This window comes from Alligator sinensis, unplaced genomic scaffold (genome assembly GCF_000455745.1).
Source record: "Alligator sinensis unplaced genomic scaffold, ASM45574v1 scaffold85_1, whole genome shotgun sequence".
NCBI lineage: Eukaryota > Metazoa > Chordata > Crocodylia > Alligatoridae > Alligator > Alligator sinensis.
In genome coordinates, this window is record NW_005841891.1 from 1,876,143 (window position 1) to 1,899,969 (window position 23,827).

General features: G+C 39.6%; 1 protein-coding gene across 11 annotated transcripts in view; it reads left to right on the top strand.

Moving 5' to 3' along the window:
* Positions 1-463: 463 nt before the first annotated feature.
* Positions 464-23,827, top strand: part of MARK3 (microtubule affinity regulating kinase 3) — a 77,418-nt gene continuing 54,054 nt past the window's right edge. For 2 of the 11 annotated variants that reach the window (XR_003092682.1, XM_025197189.1), the window contains exons 1-3: positions 464-937; positions 7,213-7,404; positions 15,303-15,356. Coding sequence is in view for 10 of the 11 variants with exons in the window: in XM_025197189.1 (XP_025052974.1) it covers positions 824-937; positions 7,213-7,404; positions 15,303-15,356 (360 nt within the window). In the remaining variant the exon portion in view is untranslated. The remainder of the gene's footprint in view (positions 938-7,212; positions 7,405-15,302; positions 15,357-23,827) is intronic. The other 9 variants (XM_025197186.1, XM_025197190.1, XM_014517088.2 and 6 more) reach the window with 7 other exon arrangements.

The following is a 23,827-nucleotide window of genomic DNA, read 5'->3' on the forward strand; positions in this document are numbered from 1 at the left end:
TGAGGTGGACCTGGCCCATTTCCAATCTCTTCATAGCCAGACTTCTAAGTTAACTGGACAGTTCTAGGTGTGGGGTGTCCCGTTGCTGCCCCCCCCCCCCCCCCCCGCTTGACCTACCTTACAAATCCCATAAGATTACTGTGAAGCTAATTTTCAGAATCTAATTCGCTATATATTTGCTTTCTGTATCTCTGGGTTTATACAATGTAAAGATTATCCAGTTTTTGAGTTTGTCTTGGTTTCTCAAATATTTGTATGATACTGAAATGTTTGGGTTATAAACAAAGAAGACCATGAGTATTTTTTTTAACCAGACCCTTCCATTTGAATTAAATGTGTAGTAAATTTAGTGAAACTAGCAAAATCCATAGGCATGGTGTCACTTCCTTTTTTCCAGAAGGTTCTGAGTATTAGTTTTTAGAACTAAGATTAATTGGTTTTCTCAAGGTTGGCAACTTAAAGATTATTTTCACAACTATGCAAAATAGACTTAAGTCAAAGTGTGCTTGCATGTGTATGTGCATTTGAGTGTGTGTGTGTCATAGACCTTTCCTGCTCCTTAAGGAAAGCTTTCTACTCACCAAATATTTTCCAAGTCCTGATAATTTTTAGTTCTTGAAGAAGTGGCTTAAAACTCCATTTTCCCAGTCTTCCAGAAGCATTAGCACCTTCTAAAGTACTTTGCTTGTGAATCGTACTGATTTGGTAAATCTAGTTAGCCCCTTTGAGTGTTTCTGATGTCCCTGTCATTGTGGTATTCTGCATATAAAGATTTAAGGTAGATCTAACATTATCCGAGGGTACCTCAACTGTCAGCTCTTCCATGCTTCATTTGCTTTTTACTCTTTTCTTTTCTTTTTTTTCTCTTCATGCTAATCATTATCTGGCCATGAGAAAGGATGTCGGCTCACCTTTGGGGGAAGGCTTTTGCGAAAAGGTGGGTTTTGCATTGTGTTCTGAATACAGTCAAGTTTAGGGTCAGTTATAGCTCTTGCAGTAAGAAGTTTCACAGCTGGAGACCCTTTGTTTCTAAGTCTTCCTCAGCTTCAGGAATAGCATATCTCTGATGTAAAGATGTCGCATTTACTTGGAAATGGAGAGCTGACCTTCTAGGTACTAGCCCTGTGCCTTAAAGATAAAGACTTTAATTTGCAATACTGCATGTGTCAAGACTTGGAAAGAAGGGATTGTTTGATGATTATGGTACTGGGCTGGAATATGGGATTTTAATACTGGCTCTTCAAACCAATGATCTCTATTGTTAAACTTAGTCTCTTGGATGGTGAAGTTTTTCCTTAGGTTGTAGCTGTGTTGGTCTGAGGACATAGGCAGACAAGGTTCTTTGAGTAAATCCGATATCTCTTATTAGACCACTCGAATTTGAGTTGGTCTAATAAAAGATATTGGATTTACCCAAAGAACCTCTTGTCTTCCTTAGCTTGCAGAATTACTTTATCATCAGATTGGGGTCAGACATTGAGTTCTGTGGCAAGTGCCATAGATTGAAGATGACCGCCTTTTTTTTAAAGTTTATATCCATGTATGACAGCAGGCTTTCAAAATTACGAAGGCTTATTACAACTGAAACCCTAGTTGCTTCAGTTTTGTTTTTTTTTGTTTTTGTTTTAAATGCAAGCTGTCCAGACTTTCTCTTTACCTTCCGGTTGAAGGTCAATGATATATGAAGGCTGGACTATGACAGACACTCTCACTGAAGCAAAACAATTGAGCAGAAAGACGCAGGGTATCTGTTAGGTTGGGACTCTGGAAACACGTGCTTCTCTCTAAGGATAGGCAATGTGATGATCCCAAAAATGTTACTGCTCCTGGGGGTGGGGAACTGAGAATCATCTTGTAGTGCAGGGTAGTTATATCAATGGGTGAGGGAAGCTATGTTGCTAGGCAGAGGAAGGTAGTAGCTCTTTTCAGCCGGATAGGTACCACTGCTTGCTCAGAAGTATTTTATGGAAGTAGCTCTTAGCAGCTTACATCTATACTTCTTCCTCACTGCGCTTGCTGTTTTCCTAGCTTTCCCAAAAAGCAGTTACACTGCACCTTGCAGAAGGACTTGGGCAGGTTAGAGTTGCTTTTTATTTTTCCATGTGCAGAGACCTCATCTCTCAGGAGCAGCTTTTCCTGTTTGTCATTTTGTTTTGCATTGACTTGTGCCACATGCATTGACAAAGGTGCATGGCACCTCAACCTTCAGTTAAGGAATGAAGACTGGGGCTTCAAAAATCAAACTTGTTAATTGATTATAAAGGAGAGTACTTCTGCACAGATCAAACACTTACTAACCATTGTCTTCTTTAGAAATGGTGCTTTGAACGATAGCAGCAGTGAGGATCCTCAGATAGCTTGTGTCACTATTGCAATGTAATATATTGAAACATGGAACTGGAAAGGGATTTCTTGGGTCAGAGTCCAGTCCCCTACTCAGAGTATTCATGTCATACAGTCGCTTTCATAAACTGATCAAGAGTCATCTTGAAAGTCACTTTTATCTATACTTACTCTTGTTGGAAGGGTGTTTTGTAACTTTGCTGTCCTTGTTATAATGCAGGACCTTTAAAAATTACAATCTACTTTAGGAAGGTCATCTAAAGCCTCATCTACATTAGGCTGGTTCTGCTGTCAGAAGTTTGAGCAGCAGACAACAACTACCATTGGGAACCTGGCAGAGTGCTTATGCATCTAAACAGCTTATAGTTCTGTATGCTCCACTACAACAGTTGTGCTGCAGAGGCCAAGTGCACCAGGAAAGACACCAGGTACTTCAGGGCCCCCTGCAGCCAGCAGGAAGTACAGCGTGTCTGCACATGGCTTCCATGAGCGATGATGGCACAAGCCTTTTCTTTTTTTTGGTTAGAGGAGTTGTGTTACTCTGTCACTGGAATGAAAGGAAGGGAATCCCTGCCACAGGGGATCTCTGAACATAAATGCACAGAACCAGTTCCACTAGCAAAATTATGTAATGTAAATCAAGGCCTAAGCTGCTATGTGGAGAACTGCCTTTGTTGGAAGAAGGAAAGCTAGTGTAAATCAAGTACTCTGGGGAAAAAGGGAAAGTGGAAGGTTACAGAAATCATGTGGGGGAGGATACTATTTTTTTTTCATTATTTTGCAACAATGAAATGATGAATAACAGCAGAATTCTTTGGTAATTGACATTACTGTTTTAGGGATTTTGGCTTTGTCCTTGTATGTTCTCAGGCTTTATCCTGTTCTTCTAACAGTTCCTTAAAGAAAAAAATTCTGTCTAAATTTGTGTAAAAATAAATAAATAAAATAAAAACATACAAATGACAACTGCCGAACTCAAGTGTTGCACCCAGTGCAGAATGATAATATATTTAACCTGATCTTGACAGAGAAAGGAATTTGATCCCAGAATTAAAATTTTGTATTATTGTAATCATAGTGATAATTTACTTTGGACTTGATAACATTTGTTATACTCAGAATAGAGTAGAAATCGGTAACACTCCCTCTCAGTGTTTTAAAAGGACCAGTTTCAGAAAAATGAAAAACAATTATAAGGCAAATGAGCTGGGAGGAAAAACTAAACAGAAATGTCAGTTAGAAACTGCGTAGAACCACTGTACTACATGCTAAACAGCACACATGGAAAAGACAGACATAGCAATGAATATAAACTAAAAAGTAGGAATTGTAGAAAAATAATAGAAGCAAAGGGAACCAAGGAAAAATTACTGGTTAGCAAAGTCAACAGCAATAGGAGGCGCTTTAGGTGTACTAGCAAAAGGAATGCTAACAATTACGTTAGCCTGTTGCTATATGGAAACAGTAGAATTGCCAATAATAATGCAGGGAAAGTAGAACTGTCCAACAAAAATTTGTCTTTTTGGGTGGGGAGCAAGATGGAAAATATTTCATTGTACAGCATGAATAAATTAATTTAAACAATAACTTAAACAGCAACTGCTACAATTTGGTATCTGAAACATCAGGTTCATGTACCTTGCCCTCAGGAGTTTTAAACGAGCTGTCAGAGGAGTTCTCTGGGCTGCTGATGGCTTTTTAAATAAGTCTTTGAGCACTAGGGAAATTCCAGGGCCTGGAATAAAGCTACCATTATGGCCCTATTTAGAGGGTAAACAGGATGTAGACCTGTCAGTCTAACATCAGTCCCAGGCAATATAATGGACCAGCTGATATGAGACTACCATTAACCTAGAATTAAAGGAGGGTAATATAAATAATGCCCGTCCATTTTGATTTATAGAACATGGAACTGTGTATCAACCAAGTTTATAATCTCATCAAAAAAATAAAGGTTGATCTGACTCTCAAGTCTCAACATACAGTTGTAAATACAGGATCATAATCAAACAGATGTTTCTCCTGGGGCCCCCACAGGTATCAGTTCTTGGCCGTGCTGTTTAATATTTTTTATCCATTATCTGGAAGAGAATGTAAACTCATTATGATAATTTTTATTGTTGCTGTTGTGGGGTGAGGGGTTGGGGTTTTTTTTTAGTTTTTTTCAGGGGGGTTGTTTTGTTTGTTTTTTTGCAAATTGGACAAAGATTGGTAGAGTAGGGAATAAAGGGGAGGATGTGTAACTGATTCAGGATGATGTGGAATGCATGGAAAGCTATGTGCAAGAAAGCAGTGCATGACAACATACATTTTTATATCCAGGAACAACAAATGTCTTTCATGCTTAAAGGATGGGGCATGCTTCCCTGGCAAGGATTGGTTTTGAGAAGGATTTGAGGGCTCTTCTGGAGAATCAGCTGTGCATAAGCTCTCAATATGTTACTTTGACTAAAAGGAATAATGCCATCTTGAGATGTATAAACAGAGGAATATCAAGTAGAAGTAGGGAGATCATCTTACTTTTGTACTAGGCACTAATGTGACCTGTGTTGGATGTCTGTCCAGTTGTAATGTAACATTTAAGGAAGGGTATTGGAAAAGTCAGAGATCATTAAAAGATGAGCCACAGAAATGAAGAATTGGAAAACAAGTTCAGGGGGCTCAGTATACTTATCAAAGAGAAGGTTAACAGGTGATATGATACAGCATAAGCCTCAGTGTAAGGAACAGAAGCCTGGTAATAGGTGGCTTTTAAGACTACGTGGCAAATCCAGAGTTGAAATGAGATGTAAAGTATTAATTGTTAAGTGTTGATAATTAACTATTGTAACAGCTTGGTCAGGGTTGTGGTGGATTCCCCACTTCTGAGATTTGGGACAGGGTAGGTGGGATTCAAGCACAGCTATTGGACTTGAGTGAATTCAGAGAAGTGTTGACGTGATGTTGTAGCCATGATGATCCAGGAAATACATGAGACACAAGCATTTTTGTAGGTGATAACTTGTTGAACCAACTGTGTGGTTGGGCTAGAGTTAGACAAGGTTTTGAGTGTCACAATAGGAAGGATACTGTGGTACCCAAAAGCTTGTTGAAGTCTATACCAACCATGCAGTTGGTTCAACAAAAGATATCGCCCACAAAATTCCTTACCTCTCGCATGAATTCAGAGAAGTCCTTTTGGCCTGTCTTACGCAATGGGTTAGGCCGGATGATTGCAACGATCCTTTATAGTTTTAAATTTAAGAAAGAAGTTAAGTGTCTTGCATTACAATAAACACGAATGCATTTGCAGCCCTTGCTCACATCACTATTGTGATTTCACACCCCTAGCTCAGTTTGGAGTTTGCAGCGATGGTTCTGGAAGAACTTGTTCAGATTATGGAGGGTTGCACTGACCCTGATTTTTAGCTTATCCGTGCTGGACCCCAGCTAGAAGAGTAACACAAGCTGCAAGTTGTCTTAAGAAGATTTTTTTAAGCAATAGTTGAGTAGCTGGGACAACCATTACGGGTTGGGAGGGAGGGTAAAATGACAAGGTGGGACTCAGAGTAGGTGGCAGACTTGGGAGCTGGAAATGTTTATATATCCAAGCATGAAAGGCATCTTATGGTACAGCTGTTGAAGCTGAGATTCAAAGATGACACGAGTGGGATATCAGGAAAACAAATGAAGGAAAAATTAAAACGAGGAGGCCTTGGAGCCTTATTAAAAAAAAAAAAAAACTATCTTAACTAACATGTTTGCTGACTTTGTATTAAGAGGACCCATTGGTCTGTTGTTTGCATCCAAGTAGGATCACATGGTAGGAGTTAACTTGGGGGGGGGTGGGGCAGGGGAACTAGAAGCCTTCTTCCACTACTCTCCTCCCCCCACAGACAGCAGAGGGCAACTCTAGTGAAAGCTTGCTGGTTTGGGTGTTATCTATGAGGAATGTATTTTAGGGCCCTCCTTTCAATTTTGGATCTATACAGTAGGATGGAGACAGTAATTTTCATTGCTTTGAATTTAGCAGAGTGATTTAGGCAAGTGCCTCTTCATATTATGAATCCTCTTTCAGCATGTAGGCTTAACAGATGCATATTAACGTTGTTAATTCTGAACGAAGAAGCATGTAATCCCAAACCATCAAAACAAATATCATCATGATCAAATTTGACAATCTACTCCTAGGATATTAATGGCCATTTTCAGAGATGACTGAAGTTCTCTCTTTCTAAATGTAGTGTTATAGGTGTACTTAGCTAGAGTTGAGAGCTAAAATTATTTCTTTGGTACTGGAAAAGTTTTTTTTTTTTTTACCTGCAGAAAATAATTTGTAGTTTGTGTGTTCAGCCAACTGTTGAAAATTGTCTTATATCATCAATAACTGGTTTTCTTGAGGTTTTTAGGTTGATTAAAAACATTTTAAAAATTCAAAATTTGGGAAAATGAAAAATTGGAAAACTTTCTAATTCTGAGTAGTTTAAGTGCATTAAAAACGAAAAGGAACTATGTGAAGGCAGCATATTAAACCATTTATTTCATGCGTTTAATCCTTTCTGAGGCTGATTTATGACTAGAACTTAAAAGGTGCTCAGCATGTACAATTGATGTTTTAATTAGTTGAGTTTGTTGGAGTTCAGAACTTTAGAGTTTAGTCATTAAAGAGCAGTGTTGATTCAGTGCTGAAGTGTTGATCAAAGCCTCATAAGGACTTAATAAAGGAGGAGAGTAATGAATTGAATATCCCCAAAGCACTTCAAAATGCATTCCTCTAGATTGCTGTACAATTAAAATTTCTGCAATTGAAGCTGCTAATCTCAGATGAATATTTTTTATTATTACTCTTTTATACTATTTCTCTTATGCTTGCATGTATGTTTATCATAGCACACGTCTCATGGAGAAGGACGTCAAGAAGTTTCCTCTCGAACTGGGCGCTCTGGAGCTCGTTGTAGAAATTCTATAGCATCCTGTGCAGATGAGCAACCCCATATTGGAAATTACAGACTACTTAAAACTATTGGAAAGGGGAATTTTGCAAAAGTAAAACTGGCAAGACACATTCTTACTGGCAGAGAGGTAAAATGTTTAACTGTTTAAAACACTGTTGTATCATGCATAGTTCCAGAAGTACTTTTGAAATAGTGTTACGTAGAATCCAAGAACCACTTGGCATTTCTGGTTAGATGCAAAAGAATAAACTTATAACCTTTTATTCCAGCAAACATATGCGTATGAAATGTATATAAAAAGGCAAATGCTTTTAAACAAAGGCAGGATATATAGTATTTAAACTTTTGGGTGCAAAGACTGGCCTCGTGTTTGTGTGATACCTAGCACAACTGAACCCTGATCACAGCTCGGGCTTCTGGTGCTGCTGCATTACATTACAATTTGTAATTTACATCTAGTGACAGTTCCTTGCTGCACTTAGCAGCTGTAGTCATACTAGTAAGTATTTTTTTTCTTCCAGAGGTAATTCAGATACTGTAGAAAGTGTTTCATGTTTTATGCTGTTGTTACTGATAGCTAGTTTGTCTACTAAAAGGCAAAGACTTTTCCTCTCAGTGTTTCTTTTTGACCTACATTTGATAGGTTTGGGTGGAACTTGTTCAACAGAGGTTGGAAAGACCCGTTTAGCCAAGATGTACAAGGAAAACCTAATGGCTGAATGCAGTGGGTTAAGTGGCATTTACCCTTCTTGAGTTAATACAGAAAGTGGTACAGTATAACCTCATAAATCCGGCATGCTTGGCTCCGAGCACCTGCCAGAAATTTGAAAATTCCAGATTTTTTAAACTGTGCAGCCGCTGCTCCAGGTCCAGCCACTGCTACTCCACCCACCGCAGATGCGGAGGGGGAAGCCTGCATGCTGCTGCCATCCACTACCCTGCAACGCCGCTCTGTATGCAGCCACTGCTCTGGGACTGACCACTGCTACTCCCTGATGTAGTGTATTCTTAAAAAGTGCCAGGTTTTTGAGAATTCCGGAATTTTGAAAACTGGATTTATGAGGTTATGCTGTATTAGGAGTAATGGAGTTATTAGTTTCTGGATTGGAGGTGGATATTTTTTTAAGAAGGACCTGACTAGCTGTGCTGCTTAAATGCTCTATGGGACTTTTTAAAATAATGTTCTTTTCCTGCCAAGTTTCCAATTAAGTTAATTGCAGTCTGACTAAAATCTGCTCTATGCTCAATGAACTTTATAATTTCCCACATTTAAACTTTTGTTCCCTAGTAAACAGCAGTAGTACAAGAATGTATTCAAGGGTTTTCTGCCATGGCCCAAAGCAGTACATAAAAATGGCCCAAATAAAAGGATGCTTTTTCCCCCCCTTTTTGCTGTAAATAGGTTTTTTCTCAGATTCATGATTTTACACATTTCTGATGAAAACTTCCAGCAAATAAAAGTGAGGAAGCCTAGGAACTTAGGCCCAAGTACACAAAACAATTTAGGCAGCACATTTCCATTGATTTCAAGCTATATAATTACATTATTTCAACAGAAGTTTGGTGTTCCTCATTTTAGATAACTAGGAAACAAAGCAGGTACATTCTTGTAAAAATTACATGAAGTACTTTGAATCACTTCTGGAGGAAAGACATGTAAACAAGAGAGCTTACCTTCTTGTTACATGTATGATCATTTTTATACTAGGTCTGAGTTTTCCAACCTGTCTTGTTTATTTTTTTTTTTTGCAAGAAATAGCTGCTAATCAACCAGTCTTGAAGGCAAGTGTGTTCTGTTTTGGGGGGGGAGGGGGGCGGGTAACTGTTTGTGTTAGGTGATGTGCACTGAGGAAAATCTAAGTTCTCTTATGATAAACTTGTCATTTTCCTGATCATCCTAGTCCTCCTCTGCACCTGTTCCATTTTAAATTAATTTTTCTTGAACAAAGTTAAACACGATATTTCACATCAGATCTTACCCAGCTCTTACACAATTAAATTAGTATTTCCCTTCTGGAAGTACTTCATCTGATATATCCCAAGAATCATATTTATGGGGGGGTTTTTAGTTACATTCTGTTGGTAGCTCAGAGTCATCCTATAATCAGCTAGTACAGCAGAGCTTTCTGCTCCTCTGTTGTTTCCAACTGATGAATTCACAGTTTAAACCAAAAATTCTTGTTACTGGTATATAAGTGTATTACCGAAGATTTTGTAGTATCAAATTTCATCCCATTTCTTTTAGTTCAGTCCTGAGTTCATCCACTTATTTTTATACGATATGCCATGACCCTTTGCATCGATGCTGACTCCTAACTTTGTATCATCAGCAGGGATCCAGATTTTTCATTTCCTGCAGAAGAACATGGGTTTTTTTCCTTTTGCAAACAGCTCTCTGCAGGGTGTCAGAGTTCCAGCCTGCAATTAGCTGCTTGCTAAAAGGGTGTGAAACCTTAAGCCCTGTCTGGCAGGTGGTAGGGGCAGGAGCAGGGCCTGAGAATCTGAGACCAGCCAGGCCTGGCTCATACTTGCTTTGCCTCCTGCAGCCTTTGGGGTAAGTAGGGCCTGGGGGCAAGGGGTAGATGGTGGCCCCCTCTGGGGGGTAGACAGGGGGCTACCAGTGGTAGTGAGAGTCACCAGTAGGACTTGGGGGGTTGTGCCTTGGGAGTCAGGGGCACCAGCATATCAGGGCTGCTCAGCACTGCAAAGCAGCAGGAGGGACAGCCATAGCTGGGCCCATGTCCTGGTGAGCGAAGGGGGCAGGGAGAATTTTGATTTTCCATGATTTAAAAAAAAATAAAATCAAATGCCAAAATGTATATGCATTTAAAATGTATTTTATTATAATGATTGAGGCACTGGTAGGCTTCCAAATTGCTTTACAATTTTAAATATTAAGTTTAAATATTACATTTTAAATATGTCAATAAAACATTGAGTTCAAAAGAGGAGTCAGCATCGATGTATATGTATATAGTGGTGTTTCACTTTAATTGCAGAAAAACATGGATTTGGGGATTTTTAATTGAGAATTTTGGATTTTTTTAACAGAGAAAGCCAGGATCCCTGGTCAGCAAATTTCAGGCAGGAGTACATGAACCAGTAGGAATAGTTTACCCCTCTTTCATTGAAGGTTAGGCAGAGGATGGTTTCCCTGTGCTCCGTGCCCAGGAGGGAAATCCAATGTGAGCTGGAGCCAAACTTGGTTAAGATGATTACTGCAGTGTTGCATCTGACCACCAGCAAACTTCCACTCACAGTGGAGCTAAACTACCAAATGGATGGTAAACTGTTTAATCTCAGCTGATTCCAAGCCAAAACCAAGACAACCCCCACCTCAATCAGTAAGCTCCAGGACGCTGATGATGCTGTAGTATGTGCCCACTCAGAAGCAGATCTTCAGGCAATCATTGACATCTTTACCAAGGTGTACAAGAAAGTGGGACTGATGCTTAGCATTTAGCAGACTAAGGTCCTCCATCAACAAGCTCTTAATGAGCATACCCTAGCTCCAGTAGTTCAAATTCACATTGAAACTCTAAAGAACATTGAGTATTTCCTGTGCCATAGATGCCATCTCTTGTAGAAGGGTGACATCAACAAAGAAATCCAACATCACCTTATGTGCAAGTGCAGCCTTCAGATGCCTGAGAAAACAAGATTTGAAGATCATGGCATCAGATCCAAAACCTAGCTCATGGTTTATCAAGCAGTCATGATCCCCACCTTACTGTATGGAACTGAGACATGGACAGTGTACAAGAGGCACCTCAAGTTGCTGGAGAAGTACCATTAATGCTGCCTGCAGAAGATGTTTCGAATCCAGTGGGAAGACAGATGCGAACATTAGCATCCTTTTGCAGACAAACACAGTGAGCTTTGAGGTGATGATCGTCTGACATCAACTTTGCTGGGCTGGCTATGTCTGACTCCAGACTCCCAAAGCAAGTTTTATTCTCCCAGCTTGGTCAAGGTATATCTTCAAGAGAAAGGCAGGGAAAACACTTTAAGGACATCCTCAAGGCCAACTTGGAAAAATGCAACATTAACATCAACTCCTGGGAGACTATTGCCCAGGACCGTTCCAAATGGAGGAAGTCTGCTGCAAGGATCTCAATCCTTTGAAATATTACGACAACAGCAGGAGATGGAAAAATGGAAGCAACAGAAACAGCATGTTGCAGGCCAAACCAACAGACCAGAGTGACCCACCCTGCATGGAAACATGCTTGAGCTGCAACAGTATGCTGATCCCAGATAGGCCTCATGAGCCATCTTCAGACCCACAGATAAGACAGTTATGGAAGACATTCATCCTTGACTGCAAGGCTTTGCCTGTGATGGCCCTCTTAAGTACAAGTACTTTGCTCAGTTCTGCTTCCAGTAGTTGGTTTCCCTCTTTGTACTGAATTTGAAGTGTTTATTTACCCATTTAAGCCTGCCTCTTCCTACAAGTTTTTCCCTGTGCTGGGATTATATATTTCGGATCTTTTCAGTCAAAGAGTACCAAAACTTCCCAGAACTCCTCTGTTGGGGGTCAGCAGTGTTTTTTGGCAGGGGGGCTAGAAAAACCCAGCTTGGGTCCGAGGTGAGCAAACATTAGGACCTGGCTGTCTCCACTGCTGCTGCCTGCTGCCTGGCTGTAAAGGAGGTGCAGGGAGAGCCCCCCTTCCCCAGAAACCCATGCCTCCTATCTATGGTGCAGTGTGGTATGGGGTAGGCAGTTAAAGCCACAGATCTGAAGGTCTACTTTGTCAACCCCATCTCTATGTTGATAGCTTCAGTGAACTTCACAAACGAGTTTCCCTAGTCTATCAAAATTCAGTCTTTTGAACCGTTGTTATCAAACTAGTTTTACTTATTTTTCCGTTTAAAATAAGCTGAACTAACTCGTGATCAGAGGTTGTTTTCTATTACAGTCTTCTATAATTTACTCAGCATAGGCATCTCCCGCTTAATGCTGTTTCATTATAACGCTCATTTTAAATTGATACCTGATTTCATTTAGCGCTCAGCGAGTTTCGTTATAACGCTCACAATCACCATCTTGGGTCATTAAAAACAATTGCGGTTGCTATCTTTGGTTGTCAAATACTGTTGGTTTCGCTTAACTCTCATTTTGCTTAATGCTCGGTTTTTCAGGAACCAATTAAGAGCGCTAACTGGGGCTTGCCTGTACTAACCAAAACCAAGGCTTAAATTTCATCACTTCTTTTTGTCCCATTGACAATTTGATGAACAAATCTATTGAGGAACTTTTTAAGGAAAGTCCAAACTCACTTTCCAAGTTATACCTAAGGATATTGGCCTCCTATGGGGCAAAATGTCACAGCTGTTCAACAGCATTCGATAACATTGTAAAATGACTTGGGATAGAAAGCAAAGAACCCCTTGTCCAGTTGACCTAAGCTATATTTTATTTTCCAGAGTTAAAATTTGGTCAAGACTGGGCTTCAGCCACTTCTTTTTGAGAAGTGTCATGGGAACTTTAAAAAAAAAAAAAAAAGTTTGCAAGGGTTCAGGGTCCCAGTTCCCTTACCTGAATAATGGATTCATAACCTCACAATTCCTTGAAAGTCTTTCAGTCAGAAAACAGCTAAGCAATGTCATTGTCCTATGCTTCAAACTTTTTATCAAGGTAGGAATACTATCTTTGACCAAGGCTGAAAATATTTCATTTGAAAATAAATATTCACAATAAGACTGGAACTGGTATTTTGTGCATTGGATGTGTATCTGCTACATGGGATGTGTCTTGAAGACAAATCTGGACTTTTTTTCCCTGGAAACAATGCATTCATTCTATATCACTAACTGGCCTTTCCCTATTTTAACTAAAATATACTTCTTCCCCTTGCCCCCGCTTCCCTCCCCTTAGAGTTCTGTTGTCTCCTGTTTCTGCATGTGTTCTCCCTGTTAAGTTCTAGTGCATGGTAGATTGTGGAATTATACACCTGGTCAATCCAGTCTTAATATATTGTACAACCATCCATCAGATTGATGTTATATTCAGTCATTTTATTTCTGCTAAATATACATTTGTGTAAATTCTCCTTGAGAACTGCTTAAAAAAATGTACATGAATTGTAACAGAAAAGGCCTATTGAAGTCCAGCTCCCTTAGAACCCATTGCTTTCATGATGGTGATATAGTTAATGTGCTTAAATAGTGAAAAGGACATTATTTTAAAGGTTTCCTGTTTCTGATCTACTTAAAGGCTACACTTAGAAAAATGAAAATGATATAGAGAAGCTAAATAACTTCTCAATAACCTTCTCTGTTAAGATTGTTATGAAGATACCTGTGAAGTAGTTGCTTTTTTTTTTTTTTTTTTTTTTAAGGAATAAAAATGAGATACTGTTTCAGACTAAGCTGTCAAAATAAGACGAGTAGAAATAAATTTGATTAAGAATCTGTGTATCACATCAGGTTTGAGTGGTATACATCCAAGACTTCTGAAGGTGCCCAGATCTAAAGTGGCAGAACTGTTAACAAAAAAAAAATGCAATACAATTAAAGAGCTAAAAGGTAGACACATCAGGACAATGAAAGTAGACACATTTATCTTCTTCCTTTGGAAATAAGTTCTAGAGATGATGTAACAAAACAGTAAGCCATACATCTGTTCCTGGCAGTTGGCTGAAATAATGATTAAGAACTATAGTAACTTACCTGGAAGATTATGAAAAGGTCTGACCAACACTTTATACAAAGGAAAATTATTGCACTAATCTGTTTTAGTTCTCTTAATGCATCAGTAAAACTGCAGTTAAAGGAGAATGATTTAGAGCATGTAAGCTAATATTAAAGTTGTTAGAGGATGAAAAGCAAAGCATTCTTACATATTGGAAGTTAACAAGAGACAAAGTAGGATTAAATAGTCAATTTTAGGGTTCTGTACTAAGTTTAACATAAGTTTAGTCATCTTAGAACTAAGATGACTAAGGGGGTGGTCTCTGAGGTAGTAAAATTACTGTTTAGTTAATAAATACCAAAGAGGACTGGCAGGGAAGTTTAGACACACCCTGAATGCACAACACCAAGATGAATGACGTTCGTTGTCCATAAAGAGAGAGAGAAAGTAACGGATGCTTGATGCTTAACTGTTTCAGCTCAGAAAAGGGACTTAGATATTATTGTAGATCAGTATAACATGTCTGCTATGAGATACTCGCACCTTTCCCGAAAGTATCTGAAACTGGACTAATTGGGTTTCGTGTAGTAACTTCTGGGTTCACATTGTTGGGGAAAAAGTGCTTTGTGTCTTAAAAGTTTCTCGCACTTGCTTTGTATCTGAGTTGCATTGCAATGAGGCTCCTCTGCCTTGCTATTTTTGGTTTGGAGAGACCTCATCAGACCATAAGTGTGTGTGGTTACCCATGCGCACAGTTCTCTTTTGATCAGTTTGTTAAATTAATACTTTAGTTTATTAGCAATCTTCTGTAGTTTTTACTAGGAAAATACAAACCTAATAAAAAGTAAAAGTATTTCAAATTAGTTCATCTCTTTTCTAGAATATATTTCTCTTCATATCCAAAAGTGAATGAGTTAGTAAAACACTTGGGCATGCAAATCTAAAGTTGTTATAGGTCAATTTAGCTATTAAAAAGTATGTTTTAGCAGTGCCTGTACTTTGCCACAGAACTTTGTTTTTAAAATGTCTTCCCAGGTTTAAAAAATATAAAACATTATAGCTACCATTTTGAGAGGGCTATAATCTAGAGGAAAATGTCTAGTATTAAGTTGCACTGCAAAACATTTTATAAATGTATGTGAACATAAAAGAAACATTCGAATGCTTCTCTTCTGTAATCGCACTAAATGCTACTTTTAATCTCTGATCTGTCCAATGCATGTAAATAGAACTGAGGTATGCTGAGGAACTGAGGAAATTTGTTTCAAATAATTGTTAATAGAATAAAAGTGTGTATTTTTTTTTTTAATTTGCACAAAAAGCTAGATTCTCTTTATAACCTGATTTATTGTCTTGCATTTTTAAAAAGTTTAATTCAATTTTTCTTTTAGGTTGCAATAAAAATAATTGACAAAACACAGTTAAACCCAACTAGTCTACAAAAGGTAAGCCTCTCAATTTTTTTTTCAGTTGTACTGCCCCTTGTTCCCTTCACAATCTCCGTCCCTCTTATGTTGTAGTCTCTGAAGCAATACCTACCTCTTTCTTCATATAATTATGTCCACAAGTTTGACTGCTAAATTTAATAATTTTCCCAGTAACAGGCCTGTTTAGGACACTTTGAGTCCTGCAACATGAGTACAGTCTCTAAAGATGAAATGTATACAACATTGCAGATTAAGAAATCTACATGTTCTTAGCCAGTCTTATTTTAAGCTACTGAAATACACTGAACAGTATCTCACCTGTGACATTTTGTCTTTCAGGTGTGATCTAACTCAGTAGAAGGGTCGTGCATGAGTGTCCGCATTTGTCTCTGTTACTCCCAGAGGCATTTTGCTAAATTGACAAGTAGAAACCATTTTCCCTGACTTCTGGCCCTGAAAACTCTTTAGGCTGAAAGTTATGCAATGTCTGTCTTGCACATAATTGTCGCCAATAAGTATTTTATAGATTGAAACATAGTAATTTCTGACTGAGATGTGAGTGAAGAGATCATCTCATTCCCTGCTATATTGTGTTGTCCTATCTGTGCTAGCAAGAGTAAGTAGTGATAAATGCTACTCACATCACACAAGTCAGTCATTCTGATCCAGAGCACATACATGGAGTACATTAAGTGCCGTTTTTATATAGATGCTTTTATAACTCTAGCACATAAAATAAAACAGGAATAATCACAGGCTTTTTATTTATGTAATTTAATGGAAGTACATGGACCTGACTCTATTTGGATAAGAGCGAATACCAGGAATTTGGTTTTAAGCAAAATTAAGCTAAATAAACTGAATAGCATACGTAATTTAATTTATGTACATGATAAGATGATCAGCTCAATAGGTGCTCTAATCTCAATGGAGCAAAAGCAAATAAGAAAAATGCACACACTTCTGGACTATGGCTGAAGTCAGTTGCAGTCAGTCAGATTTGTAGGTAATTTTTGTTTAAATGGGCTCAGGTAGGTTGCGACTAAAAGCCATTAGTGGATGGCTTTTTAGCCTGTAGAAAAGGGCTTATTCTTAAGCCAACTGTCACAGCTCCTTGTTTGTAAGGCTCAGCAAAGTGAAGAATTAAAAGTGCAAAAGCTGACAAGTGTTTGTTAATTTTTGTATTGTGTTACGTGTTATAATGATTTGTAGTGGCCCCTTTATGTTTTATAGTTGTGTGGGATTGTGAATTGATCATTTTGGGGATGCTTTGATAAGGGGTTTGCAACCTTTTTAAAGGAGTGTACCCCTTCTGGATACACCGCATCTGGCTACTGCTACCTCCTCCCCCCGCCAGCAGAGTGGGGGTGGGTCTTGGCAGCTGGACCCAGAGCAGGTGGGGTGCTTGCACGCATGGTGGTGGATGGTGAGGGCAGCTGTCGCATGAGAGTTCCACCCCACTTCTCCCCCCCACATCCGGGCAGCGCCTGTGCGGCCCACACATAACATGTAGGGGTGCACCGATAGAGATTTTTGGGGCCAAGACTGATAGCTGATATTTAAGGAGGCATATTGGCTGATACTGATCCAATTTCCAATACAGCTGCCTCCAGCTGGTAAGTCCGGTGTGGTGGAAGGGGGAGAGGGAGGGAAGGGGCATGGGGGGGGCGAGGTGCAGGGCAGATCAACGCCCTTCACAGTGAGGGAGGGGCCAGAACCGTGGCTCATAGAGTGGGGAGGCAGCTTCTGCCACTGCTTGTACCCGGGGGGTTGGGGCTTGTGGCCCCTGGATTAGGGCAGGGCAGGCTCTTCTTGCAGGGGCTGGACTCGGACCAGGCGCCAGCAGTCCTGGGAGAGTGCTGCATCCACCCCAAATTTCGCTGGGTGGCTGGAGGCGGCAGAGCTGGGAGCAGAGCAGCAGCAAAATTTGGCTGCACACTGCTGGCTGTGCTCCTCGCTGCCTGAATGATGTGCTGTGGCTGCATGCAGCGTAGGCATTCATTGGCCAAATTATCGGCCCTATTAGTCCAATACCTGATACAGACAGTTTTCTTTATATTGGTACTAATCCAATATTGGACCGATGTATCAGTGCACCTCTAATTTTTTACAGGCAGTTGCGGATTTCATGATTTCCTTAAAATCTGTGAAATTGTGACTTAAGTAGGTCTCTATTGATGCATTATGGAAATCTGCGAGTGACCGTTACTAAAATTTGCTTTAAGTTGCTCAGTTTGTGGGAGGAAGACCTGGAGGAGAGATGTAATAGCATATTGTGATTGCAGGATGGTTCAGAGAGGATTCTGAGGAGTAGAGAGAGATGTCCATGGAGCATCTGAGGAGAAGCAGTATCAGTGACAGCTTAAACTGTCTTTCAAAGATCAGCATTTTCTGAAGCTTGTGCTTAGAATTAGCTTGAGTTAGTGGCCATCAAGCAGAAAACAAACACTTTGCAGGTCATGGGATTTAACAGCCAGCAAAAACTAAGGCTATATGTGCTCACTGACCCCCTCCCCCTCTCCAACCCCTGGCCCCTTTTGTATTTTTTTTTCCCCCAGCCTGGACAAATAGCCTAAACCAGTAGATGGCTTTTTTTTTTCTGTTTTCACTTTAGTTGCAATTGCTTGTGATTTGAATTTTGTGTTTTGCAAATTGCAGCTGCCCGTTTCTGTGGTATGAATGCCAGGCTATCTGTTTCTTAAGACATACAATAGTAGTGAGATTTGTATTTGAGCAGTAAAACATTTATTTTTGTAAAGCAACCAGATTTAAAGAGAAAAGAGACTTCCATGATCTTTGTCATGTGGATTTCTTGCAAAACCTCTTACTGAAAGTCTAACCCAAGTTTTAGAAGTGTTGGGGTTGTTTGGCAGAATTTATAGTCAGTTCTGAATGAAAGATGAAGGTGTACAGTTTGCTTCATGCATACACGCCAAGGTAGAACAACTTTAGTAGCGAGCATAAAATATTTAGGATATGGGAGATGGCAAAAGGGATGGGATGGTGCAGTGTGACTAAGCACTGATGCTTCAACTGCATAAGATTCATTGTGAGAGGCTCTAGTGTCCATCCTTTTTTCTGCCACCTAATCTATTATTTTCCTACATATTTACATCTGCCACCCAGATGTGTTGGCCTGTTTCTGGTGAGACTTGAGTTAAAATGTGTAAAGACTTGCTTTCTAGAGCCTAATTACTATTGTACTGCTTCTACAGATTAAGATGAGAGACTTTAATGCTATACTTCTCTGTTGGAAAGAAAAGTTGGTTTTTATGGCTTTTTCCATGATCATATGGTTGTATGAATTCGATTTTCCAAAAAGCCTTCTTGTTCTCTTATTCCCCAAGATGAAACATGTGACTTCTTGAAAATTGGTTTTCATATTATAGCTGCTCACATCATTCTCGGCAAAATGCAGTGCATCTTGTTAATGCCTCTCTTTTTATAGAGTTTATAACTAGGTTGTTAAAATTAATTTAAATTTAATCAAGTCATTCTGGAAAAATAATTTAATTTCCAGCTTTTATTTTGGGTTATTTTTGCATTTGCAGTCAGTTGTCTTAGTGTTGAACATGATTACTATTATAGTATAAATAATTTTGCCAGTTTCTTCAAGGATCAAAATATTAAATGGTTGAAGAACTCTGTGCAAATATTTGATTCATATAGAGGCCTTTCATTTATATTTAACCATAAACCATATCCTGTCTCTGACGTGCTTTCTTTTTTAATACATGGATTAACTATCCCAGATCCAGAAATGTTGCTTGCGTGTTTGTTGCAAATACTTTTTCTTGGTTTATACTTGACTTATGACCTGTTTGGTGCCTAAAACTAGATCACTAAGCACTTTTAAAATATCTTGTATCTTTCATAGTAAAGGTTAAATGGTTAGATTTTTCTTTACAATCCTGTTGTCATTGAGAATATCTAATGCACTGATCAATTATTTTTGTTCTGTAAATACTTTTAATTTTTAGAAGCTGGCTTGGTGGGGGAGCCTTCCTTCCTGGGGACTTGCTTTAAAGTGGTTGTGACAGTTTGGGAGCAGTAATAGGGAGCCTGCATGTGCTTCTTGCCTCCTTTTCTGCTCAGCCTTTTCAAGAACAATTTTGCTTAAATTCAGTTGTTTTCCTCTTAGAATGAAACTCTCTATAGTTACCAGAAGTGAAAAGATTGATTTGTTTAGTAGGCGGGATAATAAATTTGGCCTACAGTTCTCATACATAAAATATAAGTGGCAGAGATGAGTAGCTGTGCTTATATCTCTCTTCCTCATCTGCTCAATCCAGTAGTGAAATCCCATGACTAATTATACAAAGCAAATTATGGTGGATTCATTCTTGCCCAAAAATATGCTTGCATGGTTCCCGTCTATGTGAATACTAGTTATTCAGGAAGTTTGATTGTTATTCAGCAAGTAAGATTTGTTATGTAGAGGGGTTTGGGGTTTTTTTAATGAGGTGATAGGTAATAGGTCAGCAGGTACTAAACTTAATCCATCAATTGACTATTTTATAATAATAAATAAACAGGGACTTGATACAAAAGAACTTTCATAAATATTAGGGGAAAAAATGACTTCCCATTTCTCACCAGAAAATAATAGTTTACAGTATCTCCTTAAACAGTTGACTGGTATTTTATGTCAAAGATGTTTTTAATAGAATTAAAAAAAAAAAAATTAGTGTCATACTGATTCCCAAATCTGGTGAGAAGGATTTTTCTTCTGGATCTGAATGTTGCAATGGCAGGGCATTGACAGTGCTTCTCATGTCCCTGCTTTTATATATGGCTTGTTTTAGTATGTTCTTGGTGTTTTGGATACTGTGCCCTGTATTTGTTTGTGGAGGTTAAAGTGGTGATTTTGGGGAATACTTGGGTAAACAATTGCTTCTGAATGCAGGGAACTGGACTCAGTAGTCCAGTTGGCCCCTTCTAGTCCCATGTTATGACAGAATAAAAAATGAAGTAAGGATGAAAGTATTGAATGCGTGATGAGGGTCAGAATTAATAATCTGCAGGATATAAAATTAATACAGCCCTGAAGGATGCATGTTATATTTATTTCCTTGTAAATATTGGAGATTAGAAAATGTTGTAAGTAATAGTCTTTCAAGAAGCTTCTTTGCTTTGTTAGTCTGTCAAGGTTTTGTGCGTTGAAGTTAAATGTCAGTATTGTTTAAGTAAGGATATATAGGAGTATTAAGATTATTTTTCAGAAAATATTGTCAGCAGTTTTTTCTGGATATTTGATAACATAGGGCATTTGTATTTGAGCTGGGTATTGGACTGGTCAGATAAAGTTCAGTCAATTGACCAATCAAATATAGGTCAAAAATTGTAAAAAATAAAAAATTGCTTATGGGTCCAAATAATGCACAGAAAAAGGTTTTCCCATAAGAAATGTGTCAAAACAATCAGATTTATGTCAAGAAAACTACAAAAAGTAGGTTTTTTGGTAAAACTACTATAATTTTTGACCAGCCAAAAAATTCAGTCAATTGACCAGCTTGTCAACCCTAACTCATACCCTGTCCTTGTAGGTATTCTTTTTTTTCTTCTTCTTAAGTCTTCACACAGCAGTCAGTTAGGCCAGATATATAACTTTTTAGAACGCTTGTCAGTAGTTACTCATTTGAGCAAGTGAAGGATGTAGAAGCTCTTCTGAGTTTTGTCTTGTTAATCCTGCAGTGTAGTACTTTTTGACCAGAATACATGTAATTTTGGGGTGCTTAGCATCTGACTCATACTGACTTAATTGGGTGTTGCATTTTGGCAGTTAGCACAAGTAGAGGAGGAAGAAGAGGTAGCTGGTTCTTAGATATACCAGCTGCACCTAGGAAATTAGTTTAGGTGAGTATAGCTATTTGCATTGTTATTGTGGACTGCAGCCCATTTTTCAGTGTCCCATTCTGCATTATTTTTAGTTGTCTGCTTATTTTTCTCCCCTTCCCCTCCATCAACCTTAATCTTTCTTTTGGATAATCCCTTTGTTTGTAATAAGTCTTTTTCTAGATTATTCTTTTGGTGAAAGAGCAGTCTTTTTTTTCACCTCCAAAATAATGGAATTATACTTGGTATGAATCTGTCCCCTTTATGCTTCATTAGAAAAGAACTGAATCAGGAATATTGATTTTTATCTCTTGCATCAAAGGACTCAAACTGTTGTGTCTCAGACTTTGAAAGCTGACTGGAGACTTCTCATTACATAAGATACTGCAGTTAAATATCCATGAAATATTCAGGATATATTATGTGGACACCAAATAACAGTTGTGGTGTGCTCTCCAAGAGTATTTAGAGCATGTATGCATGTCACAAAAATAAGCCTGTTTATAGGTACTTCTCAACAGTATTCATAGTTTCATAGTTGGTAGGGTCGGAAGGGCCCTGAGCAGATCATCAAGTCCGACCCCCTGCCATGGCAGGAAAGAGTACTGGGGTCAAATACCTCAGTGAGGTGTTCATCCAGCCTCCTCTTAAAGCCCCCCAGGGTAGGAGCCAGCACCACTTCTCTTAGAAGTTGGTTCCAGATCCTAGCCGCCCTGACAGTGAAGTAGTGCCGCCTGATATCTAGTCTGAATCTACCCTCTGCCAGCTTGTGACAGTTATTTCTTGTCACTCCTGGTAGTGCTCAGGGGAACAGGGACTCTCCCAATGCCTGCTGGTCCCCCCTGACTAGTTTGTAAACAACCACTAGATCCCCCCTCAGCCTTCTCTTGTGGAGGCTGAACAGGTTCAGGGCCCTTAGCCTCTCCTCGTAGGGCCTGCCCTGCTGCCCCCAGATCATGTGGGTGGCCCTCTGTATCCTCTCCATGTTGTCCATTTCCCTCCTGAAGTGCAGTGCCCAGAACTGGATGCAGTACTCCAGCTGCGGCCTGACCCGGGGCGCATAGGGGGGGAGGATCACCTCCTTGGACCTGCTTGAGATGCATCTGTGGATGCATGACAAGGTGTGGCTGGGCTTCCTGACTGCGTCCCCACACTGTCGGCCCATGTTCATTTGGGCATCAATAATGACTCCAAGATCCTTTTCTGCCTCTGCACTGATGAGAAGGGAGTTCCCCAGCCTGTAAGTATGCTGCAGGTTCAGTATCTTGACCTTGTTAGTGTTGAAACCCATCGGGTTCTCATTCGCCCACCCCTGTAACCTGTCTAGGTCCGATTGCAGCCTATGCCTCCCTTGTAGCATGCCCAGTTCCCCCACATCTTAGTGTCATCTGCGAATTTGAACAGGGTGCTTTTTACCCCCTCGTCCAAGTCGCTGATGAAGATGTTGAACAGTGCGGGCCCGAGGACCGAGCCCTGTGGAACCCCACTGCCCACATCCCTCCAGGTCAAATAAGACCCGTCCACCATCACTCTCTGGGTGCGGCCCTCCAGCCAGTATGTAGGATAACTGAAAATGTTTGTGAATAGGTACCATAACAGTTTCATGGAGCGGGGGGAAAAACAATTGTCTTGTTTTTAAGCTATTATGCATTGTTTTGTCAACATTTGATGTTTCTGATTTTAATTGTATTTGAGCAAATGTGACCAAAATATCAGAAATGCACACTTACATATTTGTCATCCAACATAGGGTCAAGTCACAGACCTGCACTTTATCTGTAATCCATAGCTAACAAAAAATATTTTGCTGACTGAGTTGTTAGCATGTAGGCAAGTGTCCAAAAAGTGCAGAATTTGCCCTTGTTACCATTACCTTGACTTTTTTGATTTCAGAAAAGCTTAGAAAGTCTCTCCCAAACATTTTTTTTTTTTACTGGGTGCAGAAAGCAATAGACGCTAGAGTAACTATAATTTTAGTATTTTTTTCACCTTTTTATTAAAAGATTATAAGAGGATTCTCTTTCTCCGTTTTGTTCCATCTCATGTTCTATTCCCCAACATTTATTTCTAGTTGGAGTTCCAGGATTTAGATGTGCTATATTTGTCCTGCCAATATCAGCTGTTTTAGCATGATGAAAAGCAACTGGCCACACATTCATGCTGTTTGTTGTGCTAAAAAAGATGGCCAATGTGTCCCAAAAATGGCAGACCAGCTGCTGTTTGAATCAACAACTTCTTTATCATTGTGAGACATTTTTAACATGTGATCAGGTCTGAGGGACCCTGACTATCCCACAGCGCTCTCTTCTCCTTCCCTCTCTTCCCACTGGTTACTTTTGGGGTGCCCTGCAAAAACCAGCTTCCTGGCACATACCTATTCCAGTTGGTGCCCAGCAGCAACAGAGACAGAGCTTCAGCCACAGCAGGAGCTTGCAAACAGCATTACTCTCTGATCTTGGTTTGCCCCCGAGCCCTTGAAAGATCCCTATCTGCAGACAGCCCAAAACTGAAGCCTTCTGTGGTAACAACAGCTGATCAGACAAGGCACTGATGGGTTTCCCTGGGAGCACAGGGAGCTAAGGAGCAGCCCCTTAACACCACTGCCTGTTTCTCAGTGCTGCTGCTCCTCCTCCCCCCCCCCCCCCCCCCACCCC